The sequence below is a fragment of the Balaenoptera ricei genome, chromosome 8 (assembly GCF_028023285.1).
Source record: "Balaenoptera ricei isolate mBalRic1 chromosome 8, mBalRic1.hap2, whole genome shotgun sequence".
NCBI lineage: Eukaryota > Metazoa > Chordata > Mammalia > Artiodactyla > Balaenopteridae > Balaenoptera > Balaenoptera ricei.
Window position 1 is genome coordinate 12356571 of NC_082646.1, and position 21439 is coordinate 12378009.

At 38.5% G+C, this 21439-nt stretch overlaps 1 protein-coding gene across 2 annotated transcripts in view; it reads right to left on the reverse strand.

Annotated features, from left to right (window-relative positions):
- ARHGEF12 (Rho guanine nucleotide exchange factor 12) overlaps positions 1 to 19048 on the reverse strand; it is a 145319-nt gene extending 126271 nt beyond the window's left edge. For both annotated transcript variants that reach the window (XM_059930185.1, XM_059930184.1), the window contains exon 1: positions 17981 to 19048. In XM_059930185.1, coding sequence (XP_059786168.1) covers positions 17981 to 18012 — 32 coding nt within the window. In that variant the 5' untranslated portion in view covers positions 18013 to 19048. The remainder of the gene's footprint in view (positions 1 to 17980) is intronic.
- Between the last annotated feature and the right edge of the window lie 2391 nt (positions 19049 to 21439).

Genomic DNA, 21439 nt, shown 5'->3' on the forward strand with positions numbered 1-21439 from the left:
AGTAATGTTACAGAAGATTAAGTAACTGATAGATGAGGGATTAAATTATTTGGATACTACCTAAGTCATTTAGTTAATATCCAAATAATTTAAGTATGGGAAACAACAGCCTTCAAGATAAAGGCAAGTTCCTTTACATGCATTCAAGACCATTCTAATTATCCTTCCAGTCTCTTTTCTCACTTTCCCTCATCACAAACTTCATGTTCTAGCAATATCCCACACATAACAAACCATCCTTTCTGCCTAAAATGTCTATTCTATTATCCATATTATGACCACCACCACCTCCACAGACCACGCCACACACACACACACACACACACACACACACAGAGACACACTATACCTAACACCCAACTCAACTCCTTACCTTAAAGACGCTCTACACTAAGGTATTATCTTCCTCCAAGAAATTCTCTGTAACTGTATCGCCTCAGGCTGTATTATATGTTATTAGAGGCTTCGTCTTACTCATCTATATTTCCTTCTGTGGTTCCCCGCATATTCGATAAATAATTTTTGAAAGAATGACTCTTACTTGACTAGTTTGTATCATTTAGCAATGCTAATTACACTCTACTTTCAACTTTTATCCCTTCATGAAGGATCCTTTATAAAGTACTCCCCTGGTACTCCTACTCCTCTGCAACCATTCCTTTGATTCTCTGTAACTCTGATTCTCAATAGCCTTTGAAAGCACTTCTCTCCTCCCCAAAACATGTGACCCATGATACTATATGGGCCATCCTTCTGGTGCAGTCTCATTCTTGTTGAACTCACCTATTCAAAGTACTTCAACTACCATCACAAACAAAATAGCAGTAGCCAAGCCCTCACTCCTTTACATCTAGTCACCTACTAGACATTTGCACCTGGATGCTTCATAGGTACCTGTGGTGGGCAGCCTCTAAAATAACCCCCTAATTCTGCCTCCTGGAATTCATGCCCTGTATAGTTCCCTCCCACACTGAACAGAGCTGATCTCTCAGCTGAGCTGAGAGAACTTTACAAAAAAGAATGTGACTTCTGAGGTTAGCTCATAAAAGTCATTATGGCTTCCACCTTGCTGTCTATGATCACTTGACCTGGATAAAGCCAGCTGCCTCAAACACCACCATGAGAGGTCTTCCTGGTGAAAAACCGAGGTCTCCTACCAACAACCAGCACTCACTTAGCCAGCATGTAAGTGAGTCACCTTGGAAGTAGATCCACCAGGTCCAACCAAGCCCTCAGATGACTCAAGCCCTTGCTTCAGTAGCAGACATCTCAACTGCAATCTCATTAGAGACCCAGAACCACAAACCACCCAGCTAGGTTGCTCCCAGGTTCTTTATTACAGTAAACTGTATGAGATAATAAAGGTTTAGCACTGTCCAGCAGAACTTTTTGCAATGATTAAAATGTTCAATGTCCAATGTCCAAAACAGTGGCCATTGGCTACACATGGCTACTGTACACTTGAAAGTGGTTAGTGTGACTGAAGAACTAAATTTTCAATTTTTTCTAATTTTAACTAATTTACATTTAAATAGCCACATGTGTCTTGTGGCTACCATGTTGTATAGTGCAAGTTTATTTATTGTTTTGGGATAATCTATTATGCAGCATTAGATAACTGATACAGTACCCTTAAACTAAATCTGTCCCTTACCACCTCTGTTTTCTTCTCCATCTTTCATCTTATCAGTCAACCAAACAAAAATAAAACAAAACTGTGCCTCCTCCCTTTTATATTCCACACCTTAGTGAATGGTACCAATACTCATCCAAACACACAAGCCAGAAAGGCCCTCACTTTCACCACCTACCCTTCTTATACTACTGGTATTCTTAACATTTTCTTAATAGCTCTATTTGTCTCTTCTCTTTAAATGTAATGTTACAACTTTGATACTTCATTCTTTTTCATTATTGAAAAATGTCTCCTTATTGGTATCTCTGCCCCTAAAACTTCTCAAGACTAATCAAGTCTTCACACTGCTGCCCAAATCATCTTTCTATAACATAACAATGATCGTATTACCCCTCTGATTAAAGACCTTCAGTGGTTTCCCACAATCCAGAGGATAAAACCCGAACTCCTCAGAAGAGCATAAAAATAATATGATGCCTCCTATCACTGCAACTTTACCAAATGTTGTGACGGTAGTCAACCTCCATGCTCTTCTCACACTGAACTACATGCGTTCTTAGAAAAGGTGAGCTATTTCACCTCTGTGCCTTTGTTCATATTGCTGCTTTACCTGAAATGATCTTCTATTCCTCACCTGTCTGATAACTACAACCCATCTTTAAGGATTCAATGGAAGTATTCGTCTCTTGTTTCTAATCTGTCCAGAAAGTACTGATTATTCTCGAGTCCCACTGCACCCTGTGCAGCTAGCTGCCTACATGTCTGTCTCCTTCTATTAGACTAGAAGCTCCTAAAAGGCAGAAAGAGTACCCAATTCAATGCTGATTCTATCTGGCAGTATAGCATAGTGTTAAGAGTGCAGGTTTGGAAGTCAGACAAACTTAAGGCTAAAATCCCAGTTTTGCCATTCACTAGGCATGCTACTTAAACTTTCTGAGTTTCTGTTTCTTCACCTGCAAAATGAAGATTATATAATAAAACGCATTACCTCACAGTGTCATTGTAAGGATTAAGTAAACTATTATGTATAAAATGCTACAGTGCGTACTACATGATTTTTAATGAATAAATGTATTTTGGATGAAGAGATTAATGAGTTACTACCTCCTAGGTGGGTAAAGAAAGGGTGAGATAGGTCAAAATAAAAGGTATCATCTTTGAAATCACTTTTGCTAAGCTACTCTAAAGAAAATTGGTAAGTAATACAGGAAGCCTCTTACGTATCTACCATGTGGTCAGAAAATGACAGGGAATGGCAAAAGGACTCAATTGGAAATAAATAAAAGGTTGAGGAAACTAAAAGTTTGAGGAAGAGGAGAGATTCTAGATGGGGTCAGATGGGAGAGATGAGAAGCCCAGCGATGACAATGAAGGCAAAGAATGCGTACAGAAGGGAACTGGGGAGAAGGAGGAGTAGAAGGTAAGAAGTAGAAAAACACAAAAACTTGAAAGTAGAATCTCTCCAAGCAACAACAAGATCTAAGATGTAGTCATATAGATCCTAGGATAAATCACATGAAACTGCAAATATTGAACTATTTTTGACTAAAAAACCAGACTGGTCCATTTTTTAAATAATAAATTGGACTTTTTTTAAATAATAAAATTTGGGGGATTACATATTAATTCCATTAATTCCATTTTACATTCTACCTTTTGCCTTGAGTGCCTGAGACAATGTAGGGCTCCTAAGAAAATTATGGAAAACAAAAAATTACTTTCCTATTAAAGTGTCCTGGATGTTCTGTGGAACACAATTTAGAAATTGCTGCTGTAATTTACATTAAAAGATAAGAGACTAAATAAATAACCTTCTTTGGCTGAACCCTCCCGTTTGAATTTTATACTTTCTAGTTGTGTTTGGATTCTAACTTCACAGAAATCATGGTTACCCAAAATTATGTGCAGTAACAAATACAATGAACCAAGAGTCATAAGACCTGGATTTTAAACCTGGTCCCAAATATGTATTAGCTGGCAAACACTGGGCTAGTCAATGAATGTCTCTGAATCTAAGTTTTTTCTCATCTGTAAAACAGGAATAACATCTGTCTTGTGTTGTTGTATGTATTAAATATAATGCCTAAAAAGCACCTAGAATTATACTTAATAAATGAAAGCTTATTGTTACTAAATGAGTAAACAACTGTAAAAGTGTAGTAAATGAGAATGTAAATTATTCTAGTATCATACAGACAAAATATATGAAAGTGACAATGATTTGACTTGTTAGATGTGACAAGATTGAAGTGAATCATACTGTTTGTATGATAATAACCTGCTCATTTTTAAATATGGAAAATAAGCATGGGCAAATACTTCTATAATAAATAGATTATTTATGGGCTGTGAATTTGTCATCTACCTCCTCATTATTTTTTCCAATGTGACTTTTAACTTCATCAACCCACAAAGATAACAACATTCTCCAGACGAGTCATATCGATAACAAACTTTGCAAGCTGGATAAGCAAAGATTTCCTTATTGCTAACAGTGTGAGGAAGCAATGCTAGCTAAAATGAGATATGGTAAATATTTATGCAAAATTAACAGAACTTTACCCCACAGGGAGGCTGCAAGCATGGGAAAAAGCAGCTTCCCAGAACTCAGCATAGCGGATGTCTGTAGATCTCCCTAAGGGCTATAAAGTCTCCACATCCATAAGAATGCTTCAAAGGGCATTGCCTTTTTGCATGCAGCCTCTTTGTAAGTCTGAAACCTAGTAAAATTCTCAAATTAGAATTCTCTAGCCTTTCTCTACCTAGAAACAGTACTTATTAAATAATGATTTGGTTTGTGGGCTTCTTTCTTAAACCAACTATCTGCCTATCTCTGTTCTAGATTCTCTAGGGTTACAAAGAAAATGCAAGAAAACAATTCATAGCTAAAAAGAGTTAGGTTAAAAAACAATACACTGAAATATCTCTTAAGCAAGTTTTCCAATGTTATGGCATAAAGAGTGGCCAGACTAAAACGATTCATGCCACGGAATTGTCAGTAACAACAATAAAAACATCATTTACAAAGAAGAAATGAAGATTAAAAGTAACAATGTATTATGGCACAGAAGATGCATCTAGAGCTAGAATAAAAGGGATAATATTTCTTTAAGTGGAAGAAAATATAAACTAAATGACAAAGAAGAGAAGATCACTACTATAACAAGAAATCTTTAAAAAGAAAACATAGTCTCCATTACCACTTAACCAAACATAGATACTTGCTAAGAAAAAACTTAAACCCAATTTGCTTATATCATTTGTTTCACAAAGGCCCAATCACTTACTATTAAAATCATTCATCTGCTGCCTTTTCTTACTCTTACGTACTCAATATAACAATTTTTTGAGTCACTTCTGTTTTGTGTGCCTATAATAAATAAATAAATAAAACTTGTATTAGATGGGCCTTAAACTTCTTTTATTTGTTTATTTATTTGACTGCGTTGGGTCTTCGTTGCTGTGCGCGGGCTCTCTTGAGTTGCGGCGAGCGAGGGCTACTCTTCGTTGCGGTATGCGGGCTTTCTCACTGCAGTGGCTTCTCTTGTTGCGGAACCCGGGCTCTAGGTGCGTGAGCTTCAGTAGCTGTGGCGCACGGACTCAGTAGTTGTGGCTCATGGGCTCTAGAGCACAGGCTCAGTAGTTGTGGCACACGGGCTTAGCTGCTCCGCGGCATGTGGGATCTTCCCGGACCAGGGCTTGAACCCGTGTCCCCTGCATTGGCAGGTGGATTCTTAACCATTGCGCCACCAGGAAAGTCCCTTCAACTTCTTAAAAGAACTTTGGAATAGTTATAATGGAAAATGATTTACAAGCAACACATATTCGGCTTCAAAAAAGTCCAATGTTTACAGATGTATGTATATAGTTTCAAAAAATGAGTAAGAAACCGAAATACAATGTAGCCATTTTTTAGAGGAAATGAGACAAAATCCCTCTGGAAAAGGGAATAAATAAATAGGTGATTAAGAGTAAAAAGAATAAAACATAGTTTAGAAATTATAATGTAAAGACAACACTTTAATGGTTTTGTTGAAGACAAAATCCACTTTCTGGGTTTCATCCAACTGATTCAAAAGATCCACTGACTGATCCAGCTGAGCCAATCATAGTATAAGCAAACCTGAGACCAGTAGGCCAGAAGAAAGTGGGCATTGGAATCATAATCCCAATTCTTCTGTTTAGAAACAATGTGACTGCAATTCTGTTTAGAAACTATGTGACCTTGAGCAAGGTAGTGAAGGTCTCAGAACATCATTTTTCTCTGTTTTAAAATAGGAACAACAATATTTAACTTACATAGCTGAGAAAAATTTAAAAAGACGATGCACAGAGAGTACCTAGGACAGTGTTCAGCATTTAGTATGTACTCAGTAAATATAAAATCCTTTATCACATCCCAAATTTCCTTATAAAACTAAATTTCATCTCATTTTAAATGTTCATTTTTCACCTAGTTTCACCTTGCCACCTTTCTAATGTGTAAACTATTAGAGCAACAAGTCATCATGACTTAAGCAGTCTTCCTAATAATCAAACTACTGTAGCTTCCAGAATCTTCCACTGATCAACTCATCACCACATTTATCACTGGATGACAAAGTATAGGCTTAATGGGTTGCTACTACCTTCAAAGAGGTAGCTAATGAGTAGAGAGGTTCTCCTTCAAGTAGTGACTAAAGCAATGCCTAATCAATAAAATGTGACTTCTTCTATGCAAAAGCAATGGACATCTAAAAGCTTCTTAAATTTCAACCTACTCCATGCCCTTTTCATCTTAGTTTAGATAACTCACCAAAATCCAATTAAATTGAAAAATAGAAACGAAACATAAAAAGATAGTATATGATAAAAAGTAACATTAATTTTTTTATTTAAAAAATAAGATAAATTTAACTATTAATTATGATTTCATACCACTACTTCCCCAAAATACACATGACTTCTCACCTTAACCTTCAACACTAATCAATGAATATCACTCTTATAGGTAAATTTCTTAACTCTTAAATGTAAATCAGCAGGTAACAAGAACACAAAGTAACTTCGCCAACACAGTGACCTACACAGAGTAGCCATTCAATATTTAACTGAACAAATGAATAAACAAATGAACTGATGTTGTCAAGACAGAACTGGACAAATTCTGAGTGATCAAAAGCAGATTTAAAAGCTGATTGTCCTAATAAGACCCTGCTGTATAAAAAAATAAATAAAATAAAATTCAAAAACAAACAAACAAAAAAAGGTTGACTGTCAATCCTAAAAAGTCTTACTGATTCTGTAACTAGAGATGTTATTGTTTCACAGTCTGAGTTGAAATAACTGCCTCTTTAGTCTACTCCTCACTTCCAAATGCACCTTAATTCTAAGAACAGCCTATAATTTGAAATATAAAAGAAAGGGAATATTATCACAGCAAGGAAAAAACACTGTCACAGCAGTAGCAGCAGCAAATACATATGAATTAAAAAATCATTTTAAATGCATAGATCAAAGTTGTAGGAAACCTAACTAATTTCTGAAGTTTAAACAATAAGAGCTATTATAACTTACTGACCTCTTTAATGTACTTAAATACATTCTCGTTTAATCTTCATGACGACGCTAAAGGTAAGTGATATTATTCCAATTTTTACAGATGAGAAAACTAAACTGTTGTTCAGAGACGTAAATTTGCCTAAGGTTTTCCAGCTTGTAAGCAGAAGAAGTCTGACGCACCAAAACCCAGGCTCTTTTCTCTACATCATCCTCATTCATTTCCCTTTTACTACTCCTCTCTTACAAAGGCTAAAAAATTAAAATTTATATATATATATATAATTAAGAGCTAAAATATCTTTTCCTTTAAAAGCTACTTTTAATCTCTAACAAAGAGAAAATCTCAAAAAGAATTCTGCCAGGGAAGTCAAAATTAATATAATTACTAATATTTATCAATAGATATATTTTACTTAATTCTTTTTTTGGAAACAAATTATACCTTGTAGCCTGTTATGCAATAATTGCATGGTAAGAACCTTCTCTCTCTTTTTTTTTTTTTTTACTATTCACATCCATTTACTAACACACCCAATTTACTTTTAAACAGTCTCAAGAATTCTGATCATGTAGGGCTTCTGGATAAATACACAAGAAACACAAGTAAACACAAATACATAAGTTACAAGAAACCACAAACCATTCCCCAAATTACGCAATTAACAAATGCAACTAAAATGCAACCAAAGTGCAAGTATATTATTCTGACAAAGGTACTAACAAACTATTATCTCAAAATGAATGTTTTTCAATCATGATACAACAGAAAAATAATATGAACAAAAGGCAAGTCAAAGAGTTACTCTCCATGGGAAAAAACTGCTTATTATTATTTTTATTAAAAATAGACTGTATTGCCCCAAAGCCAGAATCAATCCAATGCCAAGAAAAAATCAAATTTAAATAAAATTTTATGTACAAGTCCATGATAGCCAATTTTGTACTTCAGTCACTACATGGATTCTGAAACGAGATTAACAATACAACTTAATTAAAGAAAACTAAAACTACTTGGATACCTATAAAGACCACTTTAATCTAATTATTTCTATGCACAGTGAAAGAAGCCAGTTAAGAAAACATAATTAGATAACACTGTACTAAAATAAACTATTTTCATCATGTTATATACAATAATTTATTTATTCACTAGCCTGCATAAATCCTCTTTGATCACCTCATTGTCACCTGCCAATCTACAAACTGAAGAAGGGATTGTATCTGTTTAATTTGATTCCCACTGTTACATAACACCCCCTCCCCAAAGAATGTCCTGTGAAACTTATGATTCTAAATCCATAATATAATGTCTATTACTCCCATAACCATAGAAATGATAAGTAAACTTACTGTATTACATTATATGCTAGTAAAATCTATGAAGTCTTGAGTCAAAATGGAGGCTTTAAAAAGGCCCTCAGATGAACTAACCTAAGCAGTTGAAAGTGACTAATTATTTCTAAACTAAAATTAGACAGACTTACTTCCATACTTTTATATCATCTTAGGGATCTCCTTAAAGATTTGATAGAACCTTTCTCTGCACAGCAAACAGCAGAGGTGAATACAGAATTTTTATAAATGATTCTGATGTTCTTCTCCAGAGTAAATAACATCACTGACTGGGAACTCCCAGAAGACTTAGAGCCATTAAGGGCTGGGATTCCTTTCAATTGGCGTCATTCCAACAGAGGCTCAGTGAGAAATGGAACCTCCTGCAAATCAAATCTGTTGCAATGTTATTTTTTCCCAGAGGTTAATTACCTGCTTATGCTACACACACACACACACACACACACACACACACACACACTAAAGTAGAGAAAAGGAGGAATTGTTAAAATAGATGACATTCTGCTGTAAGCCTCCTCCAGAAATACTCAAAATGAAATCAAAACAACTTTCTGGCTGTCAAATTCTAGACACACTTCATGAACATCCTTTCCTACTTGACACCTGTCAGTACACAGTACCATTACCTCCAACTAAATAGTAAGAATTTACTAAAAGAAGTTACACTTTCAGATTTTATCTTTCAGAGATACTCAGTGGAATATTTATGGGTGAAATTATGATATCCAGCAACTGCTTCAAAATAATCCAGTGGAGAAGCAGGGGAAGGAAACAGATGAACCAAGATTGTCCATGCACCGAAAGTTATTGATGCTAATGATGAGAACATGGAGGTTTATCATACTATTCTCTGTACTTTTGTACATGTTTAAAATATTCCATAAAAAAAAAAACTTTCACATTTAACAAGCATTTATTGATCACCTCCGGTGGTAGGCTATATTATTGCTCCTAATTATTCACTCTCCCGTTTCCTTCCTTAAGAGGATTATACACCCATTATCATTTGACTTGCAATGCCACCTGTGGGAGGAGTATACATCCATGGCCCACTGACAATGAGCGTGACCATATGACTGCTTTGGCCAAGGACATGTGAGTGATGTGATGTACACCTTGACTGAGTAGAAGTTTTAAAAGCCATTGTATGTTTGCATGAGCAGTTTTCCTGCTCTTTCCCTCTGCCACAGTAATGGCATATTGGGTTCCAAAAATGTTTCAACCAATCCACAGCTGACAAGATGCAATGTAAGCAAGAAGTAAAACAGTAAGCCACGGATATTTGAAGGTGTTGCTATGGTAGCACAACCTAGCAAAAGCTGATAGATACACCTACTACAGGCTCGGTACCAAGAATATTAAAATATTATAAGAATGTTTAGGAAAGTAGACACACAAAAAAATGAATTATAGTTATCTTTGAGGGGAGAGTCTGAGAACCAGAGGTGTATATGAATAGGGCTAAGATCAGAGGGAGACTTTATATAGTATTATATCGTATTATCTATCACTTGAATTTTCATGCGTGTGTACGTGTGTATGTGTGACCTGAATAACGTCATCTGGATAGCTGGATAATTTGGGCGATTTTTTTTTTCTTCCTTATGCTTTTTAGCATTAAAAGTGAATAAAAATATAATAAAGCAGATAGTAACTGATTAAAAATGAATAAGAACTATCCTCCTACCCTTAAGGAACTCGAAAATTAGTTGCAATTTAGCTTTAAAGAAAACTTCTTCCCATAAAACATTCATTGTTAATTATTTAAAGTGGCAAAGGCTAACTGCGAAAACAACATTTTTAAAAATTAGGAGTATAACACATGCAATTCTATCAGTTTGCTCATCCCAAGGTTTCAGCAAAGCAAATATAGGGTCTTGTATATGGGTGGTGCAGCTACCGATCTCAGAGGAAATTCTCTCAATTACATTATTTTAGTATGCCAATTAAGCTGGTGAAGAAGCTCGCTCTAGGTGTTAAGTTTTGTGAATAAGCCTTAACCATACACAAGCCTTAACTAGAGACAAGGTATCTACTCCACTAAGTTAACCCATGTAGGGTAAAATTATTTTAAAAAGCATTAGAAGGAAAAAGAAAAGGAAAAAATTCTAACCATCTTGTGGTGATTAAACAACACTTGAATGGTTACAGAAGTCTCAAGGCCAATAAACTAATGCTTTACTACATGACTATGTTTTTACTTAAATTTGAGCAATAACCTGCAAATATGATTAGGGACATGTCCGCACTTTTCATCTTAGGATCTCAAAGCACTTTACAAACATTAATTTAACCCTCGTATCGCCTGAGAGTTAAGTATTATACAGCATTATAACCATCTATCCTGCCACTACAAAATATTTAAATACCCCTTCAGCAGTACTTGCCCTGAGGAGGTCTTGCCCAAACAGCCAAAAAGACAGGAAATAAGCTGACAATGCATGTGCCACCAACAATCTCTGAAAAGATCAGACCTTTACCCACAAGAACCACTTCCCCTGAGTAAACCACAGAGACTGTACAGGACAACCACAACAGATCAGCTTGTATCTGGAACACAGGCAGAGTTTTCCATCTAAAATCTATGGAAAGATATGTCTAAGCACCTTCACAAGGTATCATATGCATTTAAGTACATAAGTGTATTTGGGGGACTTGTTACTCTTCTGGACAAGACATAGCCACCTTCTGCCTTGTATGGTCAATTTCACATATAATTTATTCAGACGCTGAGGAAGTCTCCAGTTTTTCAACAACAGAATAATCTACATTTTCTGAATCCACAGAAGACCTGCAAAATCCTCCTTAAGCTCAAGTGTGTGAACCTAAGATCAGCATTTAAATGTAATATTTAACCAAAACTGTAGTCTCAGAGCAATATCTTTAAATGCCTACAATAGGCATCAAAAGACAAAGCAGTGTGACAAGTGGCTAAGAGTAAACATTAACTACACCAGGTTTTCTTACATATTTCCAATTTCTTCATGAACTGTTACTCACAGTCCCACGACAAGAAATCTACTTTTTCACTGCCATTAGACCTGCTTCTCTCTCAACACTGGGAAGCCACCCAGGCGTATCATGTGACTGTGATCTCAAAAACCAGGATTCAGCACTTGAATTAGTAAGAGATCCTGTTTTGGTATGAATCTAAACTGCCAGCTGCATTGGTGCGTGTTAATTTAGTACGGAAAATTTAGTATATTTCTCCTTTTACTGAAAGTCAGTAATGCATTCTTATGCAATTTAGGCAAGGCCTCTGACCTTTGGCACCATCATGTATTACCTCTGCAAAATCAAAAAGCTGAAAATTATTCTTGGTACTAGCTTCGTAGGTTTGTCTTGGGAGTTAGAAACTCTCTTATAAACTTCTTTCTTATATGGCTATCTTGGTACTCTAGATATCCTAAGTAGAGAAAGTAAAATGCCCTAAATCTGGCCTGTTTCCAAAATTCTAAAGTTTGAGGAAACAAAATCACTAGCAAAACACAAAAGAACAAAGACATCTATTTAAATAATTTTAAACTAAGTATCAACGATAAAGGTCTACTAATACAACATTCAAAAGCTCTATAATCTTATATATGTATATATCTCATAATAATTTAAGTACCCACTTTTTCCTTCTGTTACTTATCATTAATAACAATTCTTGTAAATACAGTAAGAAAGTAAAACATTATTTCAACATTAATAACAGTATATCTTACTCGAAAAATACTGCTAAGCATTTGAAGTCTATTTCTTTTCACCAATATGTGGAAATAACTCGAAAAAATAAAGTAAAACAACACACGTACAAACAATGGAAAAAATGACACACACTTTAAGACTGAAAAACCACCACACAAAAAAAAAAAGGAATAACAATTTACAGATGTATCTCACCATATGGTAACAGATATTTTACTTTAAAGCTACAATCACATCTCTTCACTTACTTCTAAGTTCAGAGATGTTTCATCTTCATTTCTGATGAATTTTCAACCAAGGATGGCTTATTATTTGCTACACTTTTGACACATAATTGATAACACTGGTTACATTAGGGGCACTCATATTGGAAAGAATCACTTCATAAACAAGGCTTTTATAACATGAGTAATTGCTTAATTAGTCGATTTGCTAATTATGCTGTTTGTATAAACCTGTTTGTTTTTTTTGATGGTGACATCTCCCGCATCCATTCTAAAAACTATCTAAAATAAAACTGAGTTAAAATGATCTTGAGAATCTCTTTACTCATAATTTTGGGCTATGCCTGGAGAAAACTGAAGACCCCTGTATTACAGTAAAACTAAACTGGAACTTGCTGTTCTAGCATATGGGTAAACATAAAATATAGAATATCATACTTTGTAGTAGGACAGCGCCGAAAGAAAAAAATCATTTTGCGCTAGAAGAGCAGTTGGAGAAAAGTTAACAGAATATTAAGAGGAATAGGTTGATTTTCAGACACGAATCAACAGAACATACAACTTGGCTAAGCTAAGAATAAGGGTGGGGGAAGGAAAGGGTGGTGGATAACTGTCTGAACCATTCACAGTCACATAAACATAAAATGGGAGGAGATCATTATTTAGCCTGGTACAGCAAGTATATACAAGTAACAGGACAACTTAAAAGAAAAGTCTGTGCTAAAGATCAGGAAAAACTTCCTGACTACAAGATCTATCAGATTGTTGTTCAGTCTCCTGAGGAAGTGACGAGAGCTTTATCCTCTAGAGATACTTAAAATTAGAATGGATAAGGTACTAGAAAGCATCCTGTAAGAGAAAAATCCAACTCTGATTTAGTCAGCTTGGAAAGTTACAAGAGAAGTAGGACAGAAAAAATACACATAGAAAGACAATAATTTAAAATGAAAAGTGGGGGACTTGAGAGCCAGAAAATCTAGGTCATATCTTGGGTCTATCCTTTCCAGTTTTATAATCTTGACCTAAATGCTATGAGTTGCCTAAAGTGTAAGCGATGATCTGCCTCACGCTGAGTTGAAGAACTACACTACTACTGGATATCATTACATACATCAGGGTATTTCACACAAAAGGAAACAAAATATTTATAATTTTGCTGGTTTTAAAACTTCAGTTCAAATACCACTATTTTGAAGACCCTTAATTATTAAAAGGAAAAGGAGCATGTCTTCAAATGAAGCTTTAAAACATCATCCAAACCAAGTTTTAATGGTTGAGACTTAATGAAGTTAAGCTCCCTGTTTGTGAAAATGTGGCATGGTCAATTTCTAGGAGATAAGCAATTATATGATAAGAAACATTTCTAGTAACTTTGTTAGACAACCATGATGTAAAAGCGCTTCTCCAATTACCTCTGGAAAACCATTAATATATTCTGCTGCTTCTATAACCCGTATCAGTTTGGTAGGCAATTCATACCCACTTCTAGACAGCTTTCAGAAGAGACAATCATATTTTGTTTACTCAAAGATTTTCCAACTGTTTTCCCTAGAATCACAATGCTCCACAGAAAAATATGTAAAATCCACCATTTATGGGTTTCATCAATGCCTCAAATATCATTTCCTAAATTGAAATTTAAAAAAAATCGTACATGTTAACTCAATGTTATGTGCTACATTTTAACAACTGGAAGCCACTAATGTGTTAAGTGGTATTACCAGGTTAACATACTTTTGTAATGATTCAAATAAAGCTTCTCTTGTCATCTCACTGAATACATATGAACATCTTATAAATGTGCCATTTATCTGTAAGACTACAGCTCTGTACTTTTAAAAAAATTTACTTCAGACTGTACATGTTGACTCATGTAAAAGTGTACAGGTGAATGTACTACTGCGTACCTGTATGAATCAGGATTTTAAACCGAACAACTAGGAGAAAAGACAACATAAAATTGAATACAAAGCTAGCACTGTGATCCAGGTCCCCACTTTCAATTTGGTATTTACCAAATGACTGATTTTATAAGTGAATGTGACAAATAATCTCACCTTGCAGATGACTCAAGCAGCCTTGAAAATAGCACACATACAGAATTTTTTTTGTTTTGTTTTTTAACCAAAAGCATTCTTATATGGCAGTGTTGGCAGAAAACGTATCATGAATGAAAACGTTAATTACTGGGTAAATGCATATGAAGCCACAGGTTTCCAGACTCATTTTAAAAACTTGCTTCAAAAAAAACCAAAAAACACAAAGAACAAAAAATTTGCTTCAGTTAAACAAGCTTAAAGCTGACCTTACAGTGCTAAAAAAAAAAAAAGCCAATATATTTAAAACCTTTGTTTATAAATCAAAAACAACAAAATCCACAAGTCCTAGACAAGACATAACTTCATTTACTTCAACAAAGACCTTTATAACAAAATCCCACCTGTATTGTCCCTGAAAACTCATTGTTCTAGAAGATAGTCTGAAATAATTTACTCAGTCCGTTGAAAAAGCATTCTCTCCTCATATCCCTCAGAAGAAATTCCAATTGCCACAGGACCCCTAAACTCTCAGGGAGACACAAGCATCTAGGAGGATTAGAAACAATTAGGATATATTTTAGGACTGAATGCAGCAATCAGTGTAAACTGAACAGCAGCAATCAGATATTTCTACCACTTTTGAAGCGCTGGTTCTAAAAATTGAAAAATATAGTCTCCAGGTCTCAAAGAAGTTACAAAGCAAGACACTGGATGGTATTCAAAAGCTGCTTAGATTTTTTTTTTTTTAACAGTTCAGATACACTACATAAAAACAGTAGCTACCATGAACACAGAGTTTGAGTTTTAAATTGATAACTACGCCTTTAAAAGGGAGGCTGGAGAGCCTGAGGAGTAGAGGATAAAGAGGAAAAAAATGGGAGTAAACAAATGTGTTAATTTAACTGCAAAATAATAACAGGATATAACAGAGTTCTGAGTATCCAAAGTGACCAATCAGAGCCTAAACATAGCTGAATTCCATCCCAGCCTCAGCACGTCCCTAACACAAGAATAAAACCCTTCTTATCTTGTTCAGCCATGTGTCGCCTGCCACAAACTGCAAAACAGAACAACGCCCAAAACCAGCTAGTCTGATTTCAACTGAGGACAGACAGACTCTGTAGTCAGAAGCACCACAATGAAAGAACTCTAACTGACACAGCTGGCCTGGTGGGTCAGCACACTCTACAAAACAAAGCCACACCACATACAGTACTTCAAACTTGAAAGGACCTTTAAAAAGGCACTGTTAATTTGCCAATAGCTCTAGAATCAGCAAAATATACCTACAGGGCACTGGAGTCAGACAATGAGAAAAGAGGATGAGGTAGTTAAGGCTGAGAAGAAGCTAGGAACTATTCTATACCCATAACTTTATTAAGGCATCCTGGCACAGAAATAACACTAAACCAGTACTTCCAGATTTCACCCCAACCTATGTTCAAATCAGGGACAACTACTCTCCTAAGAGCCAATGGACGCTTGATATTTACAGAATAAGATATGTTTAAAGAAAAAGCAATGGTCACATAAGAATAAATCTTGTGTGTGTGTGTGGTGGGGGGGAACTAGTAGTAAATTCCAAAGAAACACAAATCTATACTGTCTCAGCAATGCACATTAAATTAGGTGGCTTTTAAAGTCTTTCTTCTTTTAAAGAATATGTGAAATCAGGCAGCACCTGAACTCATCCCAGAATATTAATACCCAAACCAATTTGCAGATTCATCTTATACTTAGAATATTCATCTCGTAATCCTTTGTGCCTAGCACAGTGCCTGGCAAAAAACAGGCATTAATTAATTTCATGCTTATTGTACATTTTTATCTCATCTAAGTTATAAAAAGATTTTATTTCCAAGATAATGGAAAGAGGAAGAAAATCTCTGAGAAGCAAAGAAGAAACGTCATTACTTGGGGCCTTTTAGGTGATTTTCATGCGGAATGAGCTAGTGACCCTAGGTTCTGTTTCTACAAAATTAAACACCCCTACTATTGCAATGAAAACTACCAACACCACATTAGTTCCTAATAAGACTTGTCTGCAGGGTCAACAGAGAAGGCAAGAATTGAATGAACAAGGAAAACAATTACCCACACACCCATGAAAGTGATTTCTCAGAGGCAAAAAACACCCTGAAAGGAAAAGGAATGGGAATAACTAGAAGAAATCAAGATAAGCATTGTTGCTACTCGTGTTAAATGTACTCTCAGAGAAGCTGAAAATTAAACACAGTAAAAAAATACACAAAGAATAAATAGTTTAAATATTTAATGGAATCTTTTAGGTGAACATTCACGTGATACTGAAAAGCATCAACAGGAACAGGAAATTCTGTTTCTGGAGTAGCTGTTATGGTATGACAATGGAATTTGGCCCTTTTAAAATCAACAAATGAGTCTTACAATTGGGTGAAACTCTCTTATTAGGAAATTCAACTACTTTCTGCTGGAGTACTATTGTACTTCTCATCAAAGTGCTTTCTTTGGCCCCTTACTTCAGTTATTTGATCTTTTTTTTTTTTTTAAATGATGTAATTTGAAGGTTGACAAAAAAAAAAAGCTGACTGAAACTTGGGACCTGGATACAATGTCATAATTAAACTGAGAAATAAAATGTAGTAAAGGAATATGCTTTTATCACTTAACCTAATTTTCCAAAGAATAACTCTTAAGAGTAAGGGAACTCCACTGAAACCACAAATGGTTTAGCTCAATTCACCAACCACCACCAAGCAACACAGTTAAGTACTATAAAGGACTCACCCAACTCAACAAATCCACCTGCCAGCTTCTACTACATAATTCGCTTAGGCTTTACACCCCTTAAATGCAAATGTTTCTGGAATATGAAATCCTAAAAATGCCATAATTAAGATCAAGCCCCATGATGTTCCCGCGCCCTTTTTCAGTTCCTTGATACTGTTCCCACCAGGAACCTGTGATTTACTAGTACTTCCAACATTCTGGAAAACTATTAGATAATAAGCACTGTGCAAGTCAATGCTTCAAGGACATCAAATTCATAAATCATGCGGCAGTCTCAGAGTGAAGTTCACAAACAGAAAGTCCTAAAATGCAACAGGCTCTAGAGAACTACAGGACAGGAGTAAAACTGATGATGCACCAATACCCCAGCCGACATCGGGCACTGACCTTCACCCAAAATGACCTTCCTCTCTCTGGTTCCAAGATCAGTACAGAATCCTAATGCACACGAAGGGCAGAAAAACACAATCGTGGCTTTACCTATCCCTCCTCCGAGAATCTGGAGAAAAGTTTCTCTCCAGAAAAAAACAAAACAAAACTACGTTTCCAAATTCAATCAACCGGGTAACTTGGCAGCAACCCCAGACTAATTGCAGAGCTCGGAAATAACCCTCTGTCCGCTGCCTGTCAACTTCACTCGGCAAAGGCAATCAGCAATCACTGACCCTCCTGCTAGGTCGGGCCCCATCCAGGGAGGCTAAGCGCAGGGGGAGCTTCATACCAACCTGTCGGTGATAGTAGACTGTGTGCCACTCATTGGGGCCCTTGGCGAGAGGTCCTCCTTTTATCCAACTTGCATTTTACAGTAACACCTCCACCCCACCCCCAGCGCTCCGGGATCAGGCCCGACTCCGTAGGGGACACAAGAGTCCAACTCAAAACTCCATTCAGTCATCTAGAACGTCCGACTGGAAGTGGTCAAGGAAAGGGGATGTGGGTGGTGGGAGCGAGGCAAGTTATCTCCCAAATCAAGCCGAGCAAGTCCGCCAGCAGGCGAGTTCTAGAGCTAGGGAGCGATCCTCCTCGGCAAGGCACCGGAGAAAACTTTGTCACGGAGGGAAGTCGGCGAGCCTCGGGGAAGGCGGCCCGGGAGTCCCTCCGAGGCCGGGGTGGGATCGGCTCGGGGCTGGATGTCGGCTCCTCCTCGCGGCCTTGGGGGCCTGAAAGTCCCCGCGCCGGGCCGGGCCCGATGGGCTCCGCTGTCTATCTGGGGCTGCCGGCCGCTCTTGGCCGCAGCCTCGGCCGCGTCTCGGGCCGCCCCGCGCCAGGCGCGCGCGGCTCCATGGCCCCGGACCGGGGGACACCGCTCGTTCTCCTCGTCGCCCCCACCAGGCTCCAGGCGCCGGGACAAGCGCGGGTGCCGGGCAAGGGGGGGGGGTGGTCCCGCAGCCGGAGGTGACAGGAACCTGGTCTCTCAGCTCCGCGGGCTGCTACCCATCCCTCGGAGGCCCGGGCTCTTCCGCGGTCTGCACAGGCGGCGGCGGCGGCGGCTCCTCCCCGACGCGCCGGTAGGCGGCGGTTCCCGCGAGGGGCGGGAGGTTCCCGTCCGACCCGGCCTCGAAGCACCAGCGCCGGAGGCCGGCGGCGACGGCGGCGACTCGGAGCGCAGGGCCGGCTCGCCGGGTCCTGGGGCCCTCACGGGAGCGCGCGCGGCGGGCAGAGGAGGCCGCCGGCGGTAGGGGCCGCGCGACAATCGCAGGCGCGCGCACGGGTTCCGGTTCCGGTTCTGACTTCCCGGCCCCGGCCGCATCCAGCGCGAGCTCTCTTTTCCCCTCCCCCGTCGACTTTTTTGGCCTCCTCCCCTCTGACTTCGGGAAGCCGCCTCACCCGGGATCCCTCCGCGGCGCGCCGGGCCGCCCCCGCCGCCCGCGCGACCCGCGCTCGCTGTCCCGCGTACCGCCCTCCGCTCGCAGACCGCGGGTGTGCGCCGCCCCCGCGCGGACGCCTCCGCCGCAGTCTTGTTGGAGGGAGCGAAAAAGTAGTTCTGCGGGGCGGAGGGAGGTGGGTTCCGTCTGGCTCTGGGAGTTCCACCCGCCAACCCACCGTTGTCCCCAGGACCCCGGGAATGCCGGAGATCTGAACTTTGGAGCCTAGTTTGCACCAACTCGGCTTTCGCCTGAGACCGCCAAAGAGCACGCCCCCAATCCCGAGGAGCTGTGGATAAGAGGCTTTTTGGAAATTACCCACCCCCTTGTCCTCGAAACTTGTATTCCTTAAGGGAGCATACTTGTTTTCCTTTTCCGATAACACGCACAGACTGCTTTTGACCGATGGAAGCGAACTCAGATCCGGGTGGCTGGACCCCATTCCTCTCTTGTGAAACAAACCCCAGCAAAGAGAGGTTTTGGCCTTGGCCGCTCACCTGGGGCACCTGCTGGCCACATCCCAGGGCAGGGGCCGCCGCGCACCAGTCTTGGCTGCACGCAGAGGGTTGGAGGATGGAGGTGTATAGGGCTGGGGAATTGGAGCCAGGATTTCTTCGTATAATGTTGCTTTTAGGTTGCTTCTGCCTTGGCAAAATGATATGTATTATTTGCCAAATTGAGCAAGCATGGTGCTTTCCACATAGACTTAACAAGCTTGTTGTGGAAAGAAATGGGAGCAGAAAATAAAATATATTTATCCAGTAAATAGCATTACAGTTCTCTTTGAAGGGTTCCCAAATAATATCTTTTTCCTACTGGGTAGATAGATTTAGTATAACCGTCCAGTTTTATGATTGCATAATGCAGATTACAGCGATTCAAGTACCATGTATAATGTATTTCTTCAATTCCGCCTGCAAACATCTGAAGTGGCTGTCTCTTTATCCAACTATTTTCAGACTTTTGAGTTCAAACCTGTATTCATGGGTAAGGGTCTTTAGCCTCTTTGTGGAAATCAAGTGGCAAAGCAAATCTAACAAACAGTGGACGTGGAGAGGGGAAACAATTACTTCTTAACAATGCTGTTTCTAAAAGTCAATCCGCAACAGTGCATAAAAGGATCATTATCCCTGAATAGATGCATGAGCTAAGGCTGACGTTAGAACGGGTAAAAAAAAGAAAAAGATAAACAGAGGCCAAAGATGACTCTTTATTGCTTGATTTTTTTTTTTTTTTTTTTTTAAGTTCAGCGCACAGCCAGCTAATTTTGTAATGTTTATTTTGGGAAAGAATAGAAGCAGATTAGGGTTCCAAGCCACTTCTAATGATCAGACCAGGACACATTGCCACCTGCTGGTATACCCTAGCATGATAATTCTATCCTGAAAACTCATAATTGCACATTTTCTATATGTAACTGGAAAGAGCTCCATCAATCTATAAAAAATGACCAAAATGCAAACCTTATCCCCAAACGTTTGTCTTTCTTAGACATACTAAATATCTTTTTGGCCCTATTCTAATAATTTTATAGTGTGGGTATCAAATTAATTGGACCCAATGACTCATCAAATCATGCACTTAAAAAATGAGTTCCCCTCTTCTCTTCAAGAATGCCTCACTACACGAGCTTCAGGAATAAAACAAACTGGGAACGTTTCCTAATTCACCTTCTCTTCCTTGCATACAAAACCTCTTGGCAGGCTGCTTTCAAGATCTTTCCAAACTTAAACAGACCCAAAGTTCTAGCTGTGAGCAAAGAGGGCATTTGCTGTGGGAAAGCTTCAGAAGATGGTAAGCAAAGGATTTAATTAAGTCAGTGGTTATTCACTCCAGAGCTATTTTTTTTAATAATGAAAATCTCTATATTCAGGCACAAAGCTCTAATGGTAAAAAATGTCCCTGAAAGCCTCTTTACAGCCGTTGATAGCTCTAGACTGTTTTAAGTCTGTGTATAGAATACCTTCAGAAGAGTCACACCAATTTAGGCAGAACACATGCCCCAGGGACATTAGTCCTTTACCTAGAAAAATGACATTGGTGACACCATCCACTGCGCATGCTCTTTGAGAACGTTTTCCAGTGGGGGATAATTCTAAACTACATCCTCATGCCTTCATCCATTCTTTCAACCTGCTTATTGAGCACCTGCTATGTGTCTAACACTGTTCCAGGGATGGGAAGCAGAGCCTGAGGACAGCCGAAGGGCCTGTCTTTGTGGACCCAACTGGACATCATCATTCTCAAGGCAACTGCTCAAACAGGTGGCAAAATAAGAAAGAAATTAAGTTCTTCCTCCTTCTTTTGGCAAACTGTTTT